This window comes from Pan troglodytes, chromosome 18, assembly GCF_028858775.2.
Source record: "Pan troglodytes isolate AG18354 chromosome 18, NHGRI_mPanTro3-v2.0_pri, whole genome shotgun sequence".
NCBI classification, from domain to species: Eukaryota; Metazoa; Chordata; class Mammalia; order Primates; family Hominidae; genus Pan; species Pan troglodytes.
The window spans coordinates 50498219-50517225 of NC_072416.2; the positions used below are offsets into that span (position 1 = coordinate 50498219).

The window sequence follows — 19007 nt, forward strand, 5'->3', positions numbered from 1 at the left end:
AGAAGATTCTCTGTAAATCATCATTTAAAAAGACACCATGAGGTGTAATGAGCTATACATTGTAAATAGAACTTTTTTAAAAAAATGATGTTCATGAAACTATTACTCATGATCCTCTCAATACAAAGTGAAGCCTTAATCAGTGTGCAATTCAATAAAGCAGAGAGGGCCTGTGAAGGCAACTGTGAAGTGGGGTGCCACATAACATGCCATCGTGAGCATTCAGCTCTCTCACAAGTCTGGCAGAAATCTCTTATCAAATTAGGTTATCTGGATGAACGGAAGGAAGCAAGGCATCTTCTTCATGCCATTCTCCTTAGATATATTATTTCTTCCAACAGATTTTATTAACACAAACTGGGCAGCAGGGACTTCAAGAAGGACAAAAATCCTGTGTCAAAACCATTACATATGTTGGCAACATTTATCATCAGGAAAAGCGTCCCAGGAAGTTGAATTCTAATGTATGGGTGGTGTTACAATGGAAATTTTAGTGTGCAACTGGAATCAGGCCATGAGTTTTGCCTGTCATCAAATGTATCTGTTAACTTAGGGTTGAACTGCCCCCCACCCCACTTTTTTTTTTTTTTGAGACAGTGTCTCACTCTCTTTCCCAGGCTAAAGTGCAGTGCCATGATCTCAACCCACTGCAACCTCCGCCTCCCAGGTTCAAGCAATTCTCTGGCCTCAATCTCCCGAGTAGCTGGGATTACAGGTGCCTGCCACCATGCCCAGCTACTTTTTATATTTGTAGTAGAGACGGGGTTTCACCATGTTGGTCATGGTTGGCCAGGATGGTCTGGAACTCCTGACCTCAGGTGATATGCCCTGCTTCGGCCTCCCAAAGTGTTGGGAATGTAGGCGTGAGCCACCATGCCTGGCCCCTCTTTTTTTTTTTTTTCTTTTTTTTTTTTAACTATACCCTTCTCTTTTTCCTCTCTACAACTGAATGGTCTTTCTCCCTGATATAAGAATCTTCTAGATCACTCCCATCCATTGCATTCTTCTTGGTCTTCTGTTATCACTCTTCTTACTCATCTTACTAGCTTTTAACTTGACTACGTTTTCCTTTACTTGGTTTCTGCCTTGGACTTCCACAAGCTTCACCCTAATAATCATGCAGCCTTGAAAAACATGGAGGAAGGAAAGTGCTGTCACCTGCCATCTTGTACCTGCTTAAAGCTCCACTGTTTTCAGTGTTTAAACTATGAAGAAAGGCTCCAATGATTAAAGCTGTATAGTCAAAACTACAGTGTCTTCTAGGAATCTAGGATTGAGACAAGATGTAAAAAGAGGAACATGTAATATATTATTTTACCCCATTGGCAATTAGAAATCGTTAGCCAAAGCCAGGATTGGGGAGGATATTTGAAAAGTTATTAATGCAGACAGAGCAAGGCTTTTATGCCACCAAGAAAGTTATTTATTGTAAACAATGGGTTTTGAGTCACATGGACAATAGCTATTTTAAAAACAACGAATATATCCAGGAAAGGTGCAAAAATATAAAGGCAGGCAATCCTAGTTTGTGGTGCTGATCTATTACCACTGCAATGACTGTCAATAGTGACCCTGAGCAGAACTCAAACAGTTAAGAAAACTCACCAGTTGTTTTCCAAGGAATTTTATTTTTGCTTAAGGTGGTAAGTTTGATACTAAATACGGAGGGTGTTCAATGTCAAGTTGAGGACATAGCAATTTACCCTCCAGGCCAGTGTTCCCAGTGTCTACTATTCATATTAGATTAACTTAAGTGGTATATAAAAAACTTTTTAAAAGTTTAATAGCTATGCATTTATTGTATGGGTAATCTTTACACATTGCAAGCAATACAGGGTCGCCATATGCAATGGTGATACAAATTAAAAAGTGGGTCAATGTAAAAAATTATAAATAATAGCAGTGATAGGTAGATACAGCAGAAATGAATGTAGCAAATCTGAGAACACATTGCAAGACACTGGAAGTGTTCAGAAGGAAAATGGTAGCTGTCTAAGCTATCCTTTAGAAGATTAAACCAGAAGTAAAGCATAGATTCCATTGAAGGTGAGAAAAGATGACAAGCAGGGAGAGAGGCCTGGGCTAGGATACTGACGGCTGAAAGAAAAGAAAAAGATTATCAGAAGGATAATAAAGAAGACATGAAGACTCCCTGGACTAAGGGAATGAAAGAAGCCAAGTAATCTAAATTAATTTTGAAGTTTTGCACCTGGAAATATGGCACTGAAAAAAACAGAAGTTCAAAGGGGAGTTTGGGGGGCAGTGGGGATGCAGGTTGCCCTCTGGCTTATGCTGGATTTGAACTGACGGCAGACAGGGAAGTGGTCATAGCCTGGAGAGAGCCACTATGCAGGAGATGAGAAATGTAGATCACAGTAGAGATGAGGATTTGAGACCCTGGGGTAAATTGCAAAAATGGCCACAATTCTCCACACCTCTGTCTATCCATGCCCTTCTGTAATGTAACTTTGTGAGTCCTCTCATCAAGAAATGGATTCTGTGTCCTCTCCCCTAGAACCTGGGCTGGCCCAGTGACTTGCTTTAGCCAGTAGAATGTAGTAGAAGGAACAGTGTGCCATTTCTGGGCCTGGACTCAAGGGTTCTTGTGTACTTTCCTGCTGTCCCAAAATACTGCCATCATGAACAAGCCCAGGCTGGCGTGCTGGAGGTGAAAGATACATGCCAGAGAACTGAGGGACCCCGGTGGACAGCCAGCCAACCTCCTGAAGCAAACCCTCCCTGCCAATCTGCAGTTGACTGCAAACACATAAGAGACCCAGAAGAAGAGAAGCACTGCCCTTCTGAGCCCAGCCTAAATTGCTGATATGCAGAATCAGAAACAAAATATGTGTTTTTGAAGTCACAAAGTTTAGAGGCGGTTTATCACTCGCGATAGATAACTGGTACAAACAACACGGGTCTGCCTAAAAAGTGAAAAACATACGAAGGCAAAACAGTAAGAGGTCAAGCTTTAGGAGGATATTCCCAATTCCTGGGAAGAAGGGGGAAAGCTGTAGACAAGACAACAGGGCAATGGCAATCAGAAACATTCAAGTATATAGTATCAGGGAACCAGGAACATGGGGGCAGGGGACACAGAGGATAAAAGTGGGGGTAGGAGAAATCAAGGACTCATCAGGGAAGTATAGCACTGGGCTTAGCAGAGAATCTGCCTAGAGAAGGCACTGGTATTTTTGCATGAATGATTGAAGTTTGATCTGTCAAGGCAGAGCTCGCTGGAGAAGAGTGAGAAGACAGTGTCAGTAACGTAACGAGGAATAGAAGTGGTCTATGGAGTGTTAAGGAGGGCCTGGGTGGGAAAGATATGGAACCCTAGGTAAAGATTACTTGTTTGAAGAATCATTCAGAGAGATATTGAAGACGAGGTCAACAGAGTTGGACAAAAGTGTAAATGTGAATGGTCCTTTCTCTAGGACCCTACAATCACAAGTGTGGCTGGGACCATCCATGCCAGCATCACTTGGGAACTTGTTAGCAATGCCCACTCTCAGGCCCACCCCAGACCTACTACCTGTCTTTTATCCACATCCCCATGTGCCATTCAAGTTTGAGAAGCTCTGCTCTAGGAAGTACAAAGACAAGGAACTGAAGAGCATTTAATGACATCTTGAGAAAGTCATTCTGTTTTGAATTCCCTTTCAATCCCCCAGATAAAATAACACAAAGTCTTGCCTTGGTACTAAGCCATCTTCGACACCTCCCTAACACTTGCAAATCTCCCTTTTCAACAGAGTTCAACAGAGAGCAGAGCCTTAGGCAAGCAAGGTCTCCAGTGAGATTTGAAAAACACTGTTTACACCCCTTTTGTGTTTATTTTTAGGATTTTCTTTTATGTGTGGAAAGCAATCAGGTTTTCCATTTGCAGTAGTCTTAATTTCACATTAATTTATTTAAGAGAAAAAAAGAGGTAAATAAAAACATGTAGCATATAATAATGTGGATGCAAATGAGAAGACAGCAAAAGTTGTTACAAGTGAGGTGGCACTCAAAGCGAAGACTGGAAAATCTATAGTGGAAGTCAGAAGACATCTGGGCACATTTGAAGGTAGAAAGGCAAGAGACAGGAAAGATGGGAGCTGTTTGCAGAACAAAGAATATTCAACAGGCAGGAAGGACTGTTGGAAGGATTTATCCCAGAGTAGAAGCTGCCCTCTCTGGGCCTGGAAGAAAGAAAGAACTGGTCCCTGAATGGGTGAGGATGACAAATCAGAGATCTAAGGCAGATAATATCAAATTCTTCATAAGTAAAAGATTGGAGGTCCCCTCTAAAATGAGGGTAGGTTGGTTTGACTGGGACTGCAAAAGAGTATGAAAGACTGGGAATATCCATTGTGGACAATGCCCAAGAGAATAAACAGATGAAAAGGATTCCGCAGCAAAGGCCCAGGGAGAGTCAGGCAGCATTAATTTTTAGGAAAATGGACACAGTTTATCCCAAAGCTGAGAAATGAAACTCTAAGGCTGACACAAAAAATACAACAGCAAAGAAAGGGGGCAGAAGAGATTAGGTAGTAGTGGCAAGCATAGCTGACAAGTCCTCATAGTCAAGGTTACATACAAAGTCAAAGGTTGGCTAGGTGCAGTGGCTCATGTCTGTAATTCCAACTCTTTGCAGGGCCATGGCGAGAGGATCACTTGAGGCCAGGAGTTCAAGACCAGTCTGGTCAACATAGCAAGACCCCATCTCTACAAAAATATTAAAAATTAGCTGGGTATGGGGTGTGCACTTGCAGTCCTAGCTACTCAGGAAGCTAAATTAGGAGGTTTGCTTGAACCCAGGAGTTTGAGGCTGCAGTGGCTATGATCACACCACTGCACTCCAGCCGGGGCAACACAACAAGACCCTGACTCTTAAAAAAAACAAAAAAGAGTTAATGGAAGAGGCCAGTAGACTGGACTCTGGGAACAAGATTCTCAGTGGATATAGGGATATAAGAAGTGAGAAATAAACTAGGTTTGATCAAAAAGGAAAAACATCATGTTTTTAAAAAACTGGTTTTTAAAATGTCAACTAAATATTAACTAATGTTCAAAATTTTGTTACCAAGAGTTGGGACTTGATAAATGGCACTACAAAAACTCAGGAAAAATTTTGAAAAGAAGAGAAATTTCGGCCTAAAATGCAGGTAATCAGTTAAAATTAGGACATAATGATGTGTGCTTCTTGCAAAGAACATAAATCACTGGGTATTTTAAGTGTGCTCAAAATAAAATCCCAAAACTGAAGAAAGGCCTGAAAAGATATAAATCTTATCACATTGTGTCTCTCTCACCAAAAGAGGATCATCCAAGAAGCACATAAAAACTAAAACTTTGAAGTTTAGGAAAAACAAGAACACTACAGAGTATACATAAAATTTCAAACTTGGAGATACCCAAGAAGGGTTTCTCAGACCTCACCCATTGCTCACTCACACACAGCACACTTGCTGAACTACCTGGTGTCCCTTCCTCTCCACTCACTCCTTCCATAGTAATTGAGAGTTTCACTGGGCACATGGCCAGCCACAATATAAAGTACATTTCCTGAGTACCCAGGTGTGGCCATGTGATGAAGGCTAGCCACTGAGATATAAGCAAAGTGGCATGTGGCAGCTTCTGGAAACCTCCGTTTGCCCTTGATCCCCTTCAATCCCCTTCATCCTTCTTGCTGGTCAGACCATGGAGGTTGACTAGAGGTCAATCTTGAGCCATAAGGATAAGGGTCACAGGATAGCTAGAGGCAGCTTGGCTCTTCAGTGTTTAAGAAGCCTCCATACTAGCCTTGGACTACTTCCCTCTAGATTTGGTTATGGAAACAAGAAATGAGTATCTACTTCATTTAAGACATTGCTGTTCAAGATTTTTTCTATTACATGTAAGTTGAACCCTAATGTACCCTCTTTGCTATTATGGGGGCCTCCTATTCCTTGACCATTTCTTCAATGGCCTGAATAGTTGGATTAAAAGCAGTCACTTCAATACCACATTTCCCTCAACTCCTGTTCTTCTCTCATCCCTGCCTAGGCAAAATCCACCACCAAGTCATCTTCATAACCATTGTTCTCTTCCTGCCACCAACACATCAAATACTGATAAAAAAATTAAAAATAAAATGTAAACTTAAACATTTCTAATAGGGATCATCACAACTGTAGTCCAACTCCTTGAAAATGGACAAGTGACTTCACTGCTGCATTCCTATTGCCTAGAAGTGTCTGACCCATACTATGTCAACACATATTCACTCAAATACTAAACTACAACCAGATCTTCTGCTCAACAGTATTTTTATTCATCTCTAGTTCACTTCTTACCACATTTTATGTGCCAGGCACTTCTCTAAATGTGAGATGTTCCATGTGCATCAAAGTAAATACACCCCCTATCCTCATGAAGTTTACATTTCAGTGGAAAGACATCAACAAGAAGCAGATGAATAAATGAATAATCAAGAAATTCAAATAGGGTACATGCTATGAACAAAATTATGAAGGTAGACAGATATTAATTAGAGGAATGGGGAAAAGGATATTTTAGAAATTGAGATTTTCTAAATGGTCAGGACATACTTGAAGGTGATATCTGGGCTCAGACATGGGTGCTGAGAAGAGGCCAGCCAAGTGAAGACATTTGGGGAGAGGGCTCTAGACAGAAAGAATATCAAGTTCAAAAAGATGGGATGAAGGCTGGTACCGTTAAAACACATAAAGCGAGGGTAGAGGGGAGGAGTGGTAAGAAAATGAGGTAGGAAAAGTACACAGGGATAGATCTCAGGCTTGTCAATCAATTCCCATGCCCATAAATATTGTTCTCTCTCTCTCTCCTCTCTTCCCCAACATCTTTTCTACTGAAATAGATATACACTATATATATATATATAGATATACACTATATATATATATATATATATATACATGTGTATATATAGAACAAGATATATTTCTCACTCTATATCCATACAGCCACTGAGAATCTTGTTCCCACAGTCCAATCCACTGGCCCTTTTCCTTAACTCTTGACATTTTTAAGAGTCAAGGTCTTGCTGTGTTTCCCAGGCTGGAAGTGCAGTGGTGTGTGTGTCTGTGTGTGTGTACATATATATGTATATATACACATGTGTGCACATATTTACATATTTTATATATATATGAATCTTCAGCCATCTTCTCTTTCTTTCCTATTATCACAAAGAAATAGTTACCAAGGCTTCATTTAAGGGCTAACTCTCCTTTATCTACAGTGTTCGTTCCAACAGCAACTGACCACCCAATCCATCATTCAATAGCTCTCTCACTCTCTCTCTAATCTTTTCTTCAACCATGTTCAGACATTGTCTTGAAAATATCTTCTTATTAGCCCCACTTCAAAATGTCACCCTCTACCTATACACACATATATGTATGTAAACACATACATATGCAAATGTACCGAGACACACACATACACAGTTTACTAGTACCTACTCAATACAACCTAGGATCTTTCACCAGACATTCTAGTGTCTCCACAGTTTGTTCTCAACCAACCACATCTCCCACCATGGAAAGAGAAAATCTCATATCCATAGAATATCCATGTGACCTATAGGTTTCTTGAAGGCAGACCACATCCAATCTCAGCCTCAACAAGAAGGGCGTTCCTAATATAAACAATATTTATGATATTTACATTACATAAGCACAGGCTCATTTTGGTTTCCACAAAGAATAATAATAAACATAGACAATGGAAATCCTCAGAAATCTTCAAAATCATCAAGCTTCACTCCAGTTAGCCATTTCAATGGACTTTGCTTTCCTATCCTACACCCACATTCTCTCATTGTGACATCAGCACTTTGTTTTTCCTCCGAAGAACCACTGCTCCATACTCTTAGCTCGTGTGGCTTCCAAGAAGATGACAGTGTCCAGCTCCCCCACTGGCATGCCTACGTGGCTACGAGCCTGGGCATGGGACCCAAGTCTCTCCAATGAGACTTGATCCAGAAAAGCTGCTGAAACATGCAAGAAAGAATCTCTCCCTCTTGAAGAGGCTGAGCTGTGAGAATGTAACTTGGAGCTGCTGCTGGACAACTTCCCACTACTTGAGTACAGCCTGGCTGATATGATAAAAAAAAAAAAAAGAAAGAAAGAAAAAGAAAAAAACAGATGAAAGCAGAGCTAATATAAGAAAGTCTTGATAGCATCCCTTGAGACTCTAGATCCAGCTATGCCTGAAACAAAACTTACAATCCCTTTTCTATTTAACTCAGTTTGACTGAACTGCAACCAAACATTTTTACTAAAACAATCATTTTAACCACTTTTCCATTAAACATTTTTATTAGAATTTTTAAATAAGTCAAATAATAAGGGTTGAATCTCTCATTAAAGATAAGTTGCCATCAAGGAGCAGCACGATGGATCTACCGAGTATATTTTATTAACCGTTTGATATTTCTAGATTTAACTCATCCCCTTTTGAAGAAGATCAACTTCCAACCAATCATACATATTTAATAAAAGTTTTCTAGTCAGGTCAGCATTTTGAACTTCTACTTCCTACACCTAGGAGATTTTTTAAAGAAACTGTAGGATTTTTATTATTCTACAGTAAATCCCTTGCTTATTACAAATTAGCTGTAGAAATTGCTGGAAAAAATCTCACAATATGGTACAGTTATACTACATCCATTTAAAATAAATTGAATTTTAAAACTCACTCATCACCATCTTTGACATAATTCTTCTGCATAAACAATTTAGTCAATGTAGATAAGGCTACATTAAATTTGCAACATTTGGAATAGAAGGACCCAGCTTAAAACCTCACTCCCCCAAAAGAATGAGTATATATCATTCAAATATGAATTTAGAGTAAAAACTCAAATGTGTCTTCATATTAGCCCATTTGTCTATCTTCAAATTCTTCTTTTACAAACAAAGCAAAATTGAATTAAGATTAAAGATAGAATGTTAATCATACAAGAAGGGCCATTTTCCAGGGCCTGGCATGTTTTACACAAGCATGAAACATATTTAAGAGAACATGGCCTCCCTGAGGAAGAGATTAAGGATACAAACCTAGGAAACAAAGAAAATAAAACGATCTACCTCAAAGGGATAAGATTAAACCTGTGAGAGGCTCATGCGGACCTTAAATAAAAGCCTCTACTCCTTATATTTTTAAACAGGATTTTTCTTTTTTTTTTTAGAGCACTAAATCCACCTTCAAAATATATTTGAATTTGTAAGTATACTCAACAAAAATCCTGTCCTTTCTTATTAACCATACTCAAAACAGATTCTCTAAAATAGTTATGACACCATTAACATTTCACGAAATCCAAAACAAATGTGTCTTCCAAAAAAATAAATGTTTTCATTCATAAATGGCTAATATGGTTTTAAATTATGTTATCACAAATTTTGCATCATTCCCCCTTAATAACCATTTAAGAATATTTCCTTCCAAATAGCTATTAAGAGAGAAAGGATGTTTCATCATGCATACACACATATAAACACACACTCCTTGTTTATGTCATTGTTTTTAATGGTGCAGTAGGATTTCCAAATTCTTCAAGTTTCACACATTCAAGAATGTTTCCTTCCAAATAACTATTAAGAGAGAAAGGATGTTTCATCATGCAAACACACACATAAACACACACTCCTTGTTTATGTCATTGTTTTTAATGGTGCAGTAGGATTTCCAAATTCTCCGAGTTTCACACATTCAAGAATGTTTCCTTCCAAATAACTATTAAGAGAGAAAGGATGTTTCATCATGCAAACACACACATAAGCACACATTCCTTGTTTATGTCATTGTTTTTAACAGTGCAGTAGGATTTCCAAATTCTCCGTTTCACATGTTACTTCCTAAATTACTGCCTCACTGACTGGGAAGTTGAATTGGCAACACCAGCCAATCCTCAGGTCCAAGGATGTTGTCCTTGCATTTCCTGTCTCCTTCCTCTTGAAGGACTCAAATTCATTTCATTCATTTGCTTTACTACAAACAGAAAGACTCCATCTTTGGTTGTTCAGCCCCAAACTCTCTCTTGAGTTCCAGTGCATGACTCTGTGAGAATATACCACTGAAATATCCAAAATGAGCTTGATCTGGTTATCTTTCCTCAAAACCAGCTTCTCCTCTCTCCGCTCTGCTTCCACTCAAGGTCTTACCATTCGTCCAGGCCCCAAATTCAAACACCCTCAATCATTTCTGCTTCCTCTTTCTGCCTTCCAGTCGGGAGGTTCTGTTTAGTGCTTTCTTTTCTTTTGCATCCAAATTCACATCTCCTTGATTCAAATCCTTCCCATACCTTACCTCAACTGGGTGATGGCTTCCTACTCCCGGTCTCTCCTACTCTTGCCGGGGCCTACACCAATCTACTCAAAAGGTCAGATCAATCTTTACAAAAGTAAAACTCTAACCAAGCCACCGGTCCACTTAAAATTTTTCAGGCTGGGCGCAGTGTTTCACACCTGTAATCTCAGCACTTTGGGAGGTCAAAGGCAGGAGGATCACTGGTGGCCAAGAGTTCAAGACCAACCCTGGCGACACAGCAAGACCCTATCTCTGCAAAAAATAAAATGAAAAAGTTAGCCAAGCATGGCGAACACACACCTGTGGTCCCAGCTACTCAGGCCTCCTGAGTAGCTGGGACCACAGGTATGTGTGCATCTCTTGAGCCTGGGAAATTGAGACTACAATAAGCCATGGTCACTGCACTCAAGCCTGGGTGACACAGCAAGACTCCATCTCAAAAAATATTTATGTGTATATATATGTTCTTCGAATGCACTCAGTTGCAGACACCGTTGACTTTCCAACAGCCTTCTTCCTTGCTAACAGAGCATAACACTAATTAATTATGCTCACGTAGCAATGCCCAGCCTCAAGGGATATTGGATTGGTCTAAACTGATCAAAGTAATCTTCCTCTTTGCTAGTGAGTAGCCTAGGGTTGGTACGCAACCCATTTCTGACCAATAAGATAAAAGAGAGGGTCTAGTGGAAAAGCTTTTCCTTCTTGCCAAGAGATGTACAGGAAGAGAAAGTACTCATTTGTGACCACTCCCACCACCATCACCTTGCTTCTTATTTTGTGTTTTCATGTGACAATGTGACACCCAGAGCTACAGCAGCCAACTTGTAGCCATGGGAAGACTGATAAAACTCCAAGGATAGCAGAATAAAAAGAAAATCAAAGAAGGGCTCTTCAAGACATGATTGAACCATCCAAAACAACCTGGCACTGCCAACCCAAAGACTTCTTTGAAGGTAAACAAGTGACTTTTATGGTTTATGCCACCATTTGTTGAGTTTTCTGTTCTCTGCAGCCCAAAGCACTCTAACTGATAAACTTAGAAAGAGCAAACTCTTGACCTTAGAAGGCCCTCTGCTTGATGTGCTACTCAAAGTGTAGTCTACAGACCCACAACCTTAGCATTGCCTGGGAGCCCAGCCCTGGGCCCATGAATCAGAATCTCCAAGGGCAAAGTCCAAAAGCCTGTGTTATAACAAGCTCCCAGGTGGTTCTTGTGCATGGTAAAGTTTGAGAAACACTGCCCTACAAAGTGATCACAAATTATTTTTTACCATCTCAGCTACTACCGTACATAGCATGAGATGCACTTGATCTGCAATTTGTCTGGTGGCAGTAACCTTTCCGGGTTTGAGCATCATTTGTTGCTCCTTTAGTTTCTTCTCCTCTTAATCAAAATCTTCAAACTTGAAGCCTTCAGGTCCTGAGAGGATTACAAAGGTCTGAATATGAGACAGGCTGTGAAACAGGCCGTGATGAACTATGGGGTACAGGCACATCTGAAGGACACCGAGCAGATGTTGCCATACAAGGATATTGGTTCAGTGTTGCCAGATTTCTAAAGAAAAGCTGGAATCCAGATTTATATGCAAAGTTTTTTAGATATAGACAACCAAGCCTTTTTTAATACTCTGCAGATTAAACAAATTTTCAAGTGGATTCACATCCAGCTGAGTTTGTGACATGAAGTAGATTCCTTGAAATATCGACACATACTTTGAAAACTGTGACCACCTACATGCATTGACTTCATTTAAAATGACTAAAATTAATTTTCTTTGGCTAACTATATGCTAGTCTCTACTGAGCACAGGGTCTTCATCAGTAGCCCAGCATCTGGAGTGGTCAAATAGTTTGTGGACCTCCAGTTAGGAGCAGCAGGACTGTTTTATCCATTAGTCACTATACACCACACACTTAGAACTGCAAGCTTCTCATGGGCCCACAACAATGTTTAAAATGTGAGAAAAAAATAAACGCCACACATCACCAGAAAACTACAAAATTACAACTAATAGATGTGGAGCTAAATATTTACAAAATGTAAACTAAGTCAACGGATCCATATCAACTCAGATATGGTATCATATCACATTAGATTAAATGCAGGATGTGGATGCATTTTAATGTTTGATGGGGCGTGGAGGGGAGCTCAGATCAATAGTGCTTAGAGCTGCCAAGGTTCTAAAAAGGCCCTGGGTACCAACCTGAAGCCAACCATTCTGTGGTAAGTCTGGTCTTCACAGGTGTCACAAATTTCTTTACACAGCTCTACTCCATTCTATTCAACTGTCTACATAGTTGGACATGGGAGCAGAACTGTCCACATAGTTGCACGTAAACCATAAATGACTTATTAAAAAGTTATGTTTGGATCCTCATCTACATATGAATTTAAGACAAGAAGTACAAGAATCAGCACACAAGCAAGTTTTGAGGGTCCCACATAATGATTTTAATTATTTTTTGTTAATTTATTCCAACATTTAAAATTCATGATAATTCACATAAAAACCCAGATTATCATCCTCTTGAAAAAAGAATTGTAAAGTATAGAGATATTGGACCCAAATGTTGGCATGGCAACACTCTACTAATGCTGACGAAGGCTATCCCTTTAAATGGGGTATGTTCTCTACTTGGCCGCAAACCCTGTCTCCATGTAGGCTAACTTGCTGTCCCAAGAGACAATTGAGTTTATGCCCCCTGGTTTAAGGCTCTTAGGAAAACCTTATTTCTTTTTCACAATGTGGCTTCAATATCTTACGTGAAGACCTGTCATGATACGATACAGGAATCTCTCAATCTAAGAAGAGTTTCAATCAAATTCCCTCTCAATATGTTCTCAATTTGAACCATGATCCCCAAGAAGATGGACAAATGACAAATTACCCTGCAGTTTCTTTTGCCCTTCAAGCTAGCCAAGGCAGAAGCCCAATCAGGTGGAGTCAAAGCACTAATATAAGAATGTCTTAATTAATCAGAGTGATCAATAAATAATACACATAATAATTAGAAAGCAAAGTCTGGGACTGATAGAATAAAAACAACATAGCACTAATCTAAGTAAGGGTGAGAGGTCAATAGCCATAATTCAAAAGGAAAAGCCCTAAAAATATGCAGAAATAGCTAGTAACTAGAGTTTAGTCCAAGTTTGTTAACAACCCACTGTATGATTTCACCTCACACCCACATTAAACACAGTATCTTATTTTGGGATGGCAGAATTCTGACAACTACAGGTTGAGTATCCCTTATCTGAAATGCTTAGATCTAGAAGTTTCAGATTTAGGGGTTCTTTGGATTTTGGAATATTTGCATTATACTTACCAGTTCAGCATCCCTAATCCAAAAATCTGAAATCCGAAATGTTCCAATGAGCATTTCCTTTGACTGTCACATCAGTGCTCTAAAAAGTTTTGGATTTTGGAGTATGTTGGATTTCAGATTAGTGCTAAATTATATTTGCCAATTGATATTCTGTGTATTGTTTTCTTACTGGTGAAAAGACAAATTGAACTCAGGAAAGAAAAATTACAAATATATAGTCAAAGAGTCACCAAATCATTTGAGCAACACAATGAGTTTTTATTTCTTAATTTACAGGGTTTAATTTGTTAACCACACCAGAAAAAGAAATGTTCAAACAGTCGACTTTCTACTTGAAATTAAAATGGAAATTAGCCCTTAGGAAACAGTGATGACTTTAAGTTTATACATCAGTGGCTGGTTCATGAATTATTAACTGATTTTAATGATCCTGGCTATATTTTATTTGAAGTTATTCTCCTACTTGCAACGACTTTTGAACCCACAAAACTCTTTCATCCATTCTCCACAGACACAGTACACTTTCATGAGCACTGACATTTGAAAAGGATCCATATACTCACAGAATGTAAAGATAATACACATGCATATAATTTATACAAAGGACTCTGGTCATTTGTTAAAGAGAGAAATGAATGAAACCCTATTATTCACGGTTTGTAAATAAATTTAAAGATAAGCGCTAACTTTCACTTGTTAAGCCTAGAGCCAAGAGTTCGGTGTTTCTTCTAAAGTTTCCCAGATGGTCATTAAAACAAGAGAGGGAAGAAACATACTTTCTTTGAAATCCATCATTTCCCATCCAGAAAGATAATACATGTCATCGAAAGTTAAGTCTTTAGAGATTAATTAATAATGTGAGTATTTTCAAATAAAATAAATGCATGTCTTTATATGGTAGTTTTTACATTTTCAGTATAAACTATATTGAACAGCACCACTTCAGACACACAAATTAGCTGTGAAACAAAATGCTATAAACCTTTAATTAGCACTTGCTGCTTTATATCCATAAAGTTAATACTTCCTCTTCTACTATATTCTCTGTAAAGGAAAATTATGGGAAATAAAATTGTGTTTTTCACTTCTGAAAATAAAAGTAGCAAAATATAGTATTGTGGCTCAGTATAAGATAGTTATATTTTTACTTGCAAGGAAGTCAATACAAACATCCCTTACAATAAGTATAATTTGATTCCTACCAATATTAAGCGCTATGTCTAACTTTCATAACTTGGGTACACAGAGCACTGATGACGATCAGATTGCTAAATAAGTAAGAAAGCAAGTTATTTCAGGCAAATAGCTGCATTAAGAAAATACGACAGTAAGCCAACTTGCATCCACACTTCTGAAGCTGAACAAGCATCTCAATAAATAATGTCTGTTTTCAAGCTTTATATACCCTCCCTGAAATAAATGTTCTGAGCTTAAATAGACTCAAAATAGCCTTTCTCAGAAAATAAAAAAGAGACACACACAAAACACCCCCAATTTCCTCTGGTCCCTTGAAGTACCCTTGGGATCCCAGTGAACAGAGATTTGCCACGCATTGCAGTGACTGCATTTATACAATAGGTTTCTATTTTGGTGTCATTCGAGTGTTGCTGATCTTAAATCAGAGAAAGAAGGAGTTACATTAGGCAAGGTAATGGCTTCCAAAAATAAGAGCATGCCCAGTTTATACAAGGCTTGCATCCACATGCTAAGTTGTAAGGAGATAAATAATACCCCACTGGAACAATTAGGTGGATTCTCAGAAACACTACATACTTAATTAGGCTGCCTAAGTCCCTTACTGAGCATACATGGGGGACTTTTTAAAGCATTTAATAACCTGAGTAAATCCAAAATCAGAGGACACAAACTAATCCTTAACTCTGGCTCCAGCGATCGGCCTTTTCTTGCCTCTCTATAAATGCTTAGCGTAGCCCTTAGAATTCGGAGAGCAGGAACGCTCCAACCACCAAAGGGTTAAAGCACACGGAATAAAGTCCCCTCGATCTATATTTTTTGGGAGGCCCCTCTGTGCCAGACGCTGAGCTGGGCGATGATGACACGCGAGGGCGAGCAAGAGAGACCCTAATGGTCTTTTACAAACTTCAGCACTGGAGTTGGGAACGGAGTATAAACAAATAGAAAGGAACACGAGCCTCCATCAGCCACGGGGCACAGCAAACTGTTCCTCACTCTAGATGCAATTCCTCCTCTTCCTGTTATTTATTCATTAGTTTTGTTTAGCACCTTTCTTTCAGCAGGCTCCTTATTTCCTCCTGTTATCCAAGCAATCACAAACAAACTACGATTTGAAAGAAAAAGGGAGGGAGGAGGGAGGAGCAGGAGGAAGGGGAAAGAAAATCACATTCAAAACGCACAGGCCATCCAGAGCCCGGCTGTTTCTCTGAATCTCGCCCTCAGGGTGATGTTTTCGACAAATTCGGCGCTGGGGGCTTCAGGGAGGACAGAGGACACCGGGTGGTGGGGGGGAATTCCGCGCGGCCCGGGTACCAGGGCTGCGACTCTCGCCCGCCTCGCTGCTCCGAGCGACGCCCGCTGCCCTTCTGAGGTCCACCTCGCCACCTGGAACGCTCGGTCCTCGAAGTTGGCGCAGGGGGAGGTGGAGAAGGTGGGGTGACCCCAGGGTGTGGTGTGGAGGTCTCCAATCCCGATCTCCCCGAAATGCAAAACTTAGCCCCCCCAAAAAAATGAGAGGAAAGAAGCCACTTACTCTAAGCGGGGAGGGGCGGGCACCCCGGTTCCGAGGTCCAAAGTGCCCTAGCGAAAGGGCAGCAAAGGCCACCTGCGGGGTCCCACCACTTCCCCCCACTCCCCTGTCCAGGCATACTCAAAAGTTTGTTCCTTTCCGTCCGTAAGCGGCCCCGAGGCCGGCTCTGGAGTAGGTGGGGGAGGTAAGAAGGACTGGGGGTGGGGGAGGGCAAGATCATCGGACCAGGAGATCAGGGACCCCTGCGTAGCCCCCACTCAGTCCAGGGGGGCTGCGATCGTGTTTACTAATAACAGCAACAAACAATCACACGCAAGCCCTTCTTTCAGTCCTCGGGCTCTCTTCGCTTTTTTGGGGCAGCAAAGGAGAGTCTGGCGGGGAGGTGGGAGGGAGCGGAGGGGCTGAGGAGAACGCCGGCTGGGGGACAAAAAGCGGCGTGGGATGGGGCAGAAAGAGAAGGGGGGAGAGCTGGACAGAGACGAAGGCTCAAAGGTAGAGGAGACATGGGAGGAAAGAGGCCAAAGAAAAGTGCAGCAGGCGGTGAGCCCGAGCGCGGGGCGCGCCCGGGATGGGGAGGTGGCCCCCGCCCCCCGGCCCACCGGCCCAGCCCGGTCACCTTGCTGTAGCCGTAGTACCCCAGGCACTGCGCGAAGTCCAGGCTGGCAGGGTCCCCGGCCGCCGCGGGGTAGAACCTCACATCCATGCCGAAGCTGGGCCCGGGGCCGGGGGCCGGGACTGGGGTTCGCCGGGGCCGGGACCCGCCTCCTCGCCGCCGCTAGATCCACCGTCGAGGGCGCCCGGGGGTGGCGCGCGGGACTCGCGGCCGGAGGGGCGCCGGGACCAGAGCCCGAGGAGCTCGGGAGCCGCGGCCGCCGCACACAAAGGCGCGGCCACGCGAGCCGCGGGAGAGCGGGAGGCGGCCGGGGGGACGCGCCCCGCCGGGGCACCGAAGCAGCGCTGCGCGCGGGCCGGGCGCCGGGGGCGCGGGGCGCGGCGCGGGGGCCCGGGTCGGCGAGGCGAGTTCAGGTGCGCTGGGCGAGGCTGGGACGGCGGCGGCGGCGGCGGCTGGCCCCGCTCCTCCTCCTCCTCCCGGGGCGGACTGAGGAGACGAGCCGCGGAGACAAGGGGCCCGGCCCCTCCCCTCCTTCTCCCCCTCCTGCCTCAGCCGCCGGTCCCCTCCCCGCGCCGCCGCCGCTCCGCCCCTCCCACCGCGGGCAGCTGGCGCGCCGCCCGCCCCGCCGGTGCGCTCCTCGGCCCGGACCGCCTCCGGGCGCGCCCACCCCGCCCCGCCGGCCCCATCACCCCCGCCGCGGCCGCCCCCTCTCCGGGGCCCCTCTTCTCCCTACCTCGCCCCCCTTCCCGCTCCGGTCCTCTTTGTCCCCGCTGCCTCGGAGCGCTCCTCTCTCCCCTCCTTTCCTCGGCCGAAGCGGACGCCAGCCCTGCGTCCCGTGTGTCCCACCCTCCTCCTGCGCGACCACAGCTTCCCCGGGCCCCAGCATCCCCAAGCCGTCTGCTCCCTTCCTGTCGCTTTCCTCCCCACGCCCCCCTTCCTTCTTCATGGGTGCCTGTCCCCGGGCCCCTCTCCTCGACCCCGCCTTGCCTTTCGAATGTCCCCTGCGTGGACACACCTAACCCAGACGCCAACCTGCACGAGTGTCTCCCGGTAGCCGGGACCCCAAGTTCACCTGTAGGATTTCCCAGAAGGGGTGTTGGGGCCTGACCTTTCACAGGTAGGCGGACTTGAAGCTTCCCAGGTGAAGCCTCGTGTCGGTTCTCTTCGTATTCTCTTTGCTCTTGTTTGTATTCGAAAGGCATTTGAGTAACTGGATCTAGGCAGATCATTCACTGCTCTGGGAGAGAAAATGTCCCTATTTTCCTAAAAGGTCCTAGCTGATTAACTTCCCCACTCTACACTCACCCACCCCTCTTTATTTCTTTATCTTTCTTAAGCTCCGTCTTTTTATTTATTTATTTTTTCTCATCGGCTTTATTGCTTTGAGTTAATCTGAGAGTTTGGCCTTCAGCCTTGGCGAAGGGAAGGGGCTTTATACTAAATGGGAACGTTGTGGAGAGGCCGTGAGATCTGCGCCCTCCCCAGTTTAGTTATCTGCGAGCTACTTTAACCAGAGTGGCGACATTCTGAAATATTTCCTATGACACTCGCTAACAGTTTCATCCCCTGGTCACACCTTGCTGGCCCAGGGCCTGAGCTTTTTCAGACAAGCATGACATGGGTTTTCTTTTCATTTCTTCTGTTCTCCAAAGTAGATCGGGCTTGTGACACCTGTGTGTGTACCTTCACTCAATATTATCTTTCTGGAACGGAGCAGAAAAAAATAAACTTCAATTAGGTGAAAGTTTGTGTATTTGCTCTTCTCTTAGCAAAAACTTGGGTCAGGAGACTACTGCATGAGAGAGCAGTGTGTGTTCAGAAAAGAAACAACTGCCCACGTTGTCCCTGGGTTGACTCTGATCCCCGCCCTCCCGAAAAAGCTTTGGTTTCCCCTCCCTAGTCTCCATTTAACGTTGACAACCCAGCGGCGCTCCCTAATGGCCCAGCAGGTTGCACAAATTGACAGTGAGCTGAGATATTATCAGGACAACACCCCATTGAGTAAGTTCTTGAAACGCAGAA

The 19007-nt window shown here is 42.9% G+C and overlaps 1 protein-coding gene across 3 annotated transcripts in view; it reads right to left on the bottom strand.

Moving 5' to 3' along the window:
- The window catches only part of TOX3 (TOX high mobility group box family member 3), a 109932-nt gene extending 92033 nt beyond the window's left edge, over window positions 1-17899 (bottom strand). Inside the window, exon 1 of one of the 3 annotated variants that reach the window (XM_054668383.1) lies at window positions 17719-17899. In XM_054668383.1, the coding sequence (XP_054524358.1) occupies window positions 17719-17871 (153 nt within the window). In that variant the 5' untranslated portion in view covers window positions 17872-17899. Of the gene's footprint in view, window positions 1-16988; window positions 17496-17718 lie in introns of those variants that run through there. The other 2 variants (XM_001165206.4, XM_009430782.5) reach the window with 2 other exon arrangements.
- Window positions 17900-19007: the final 1108 nt, after the last annotated feature.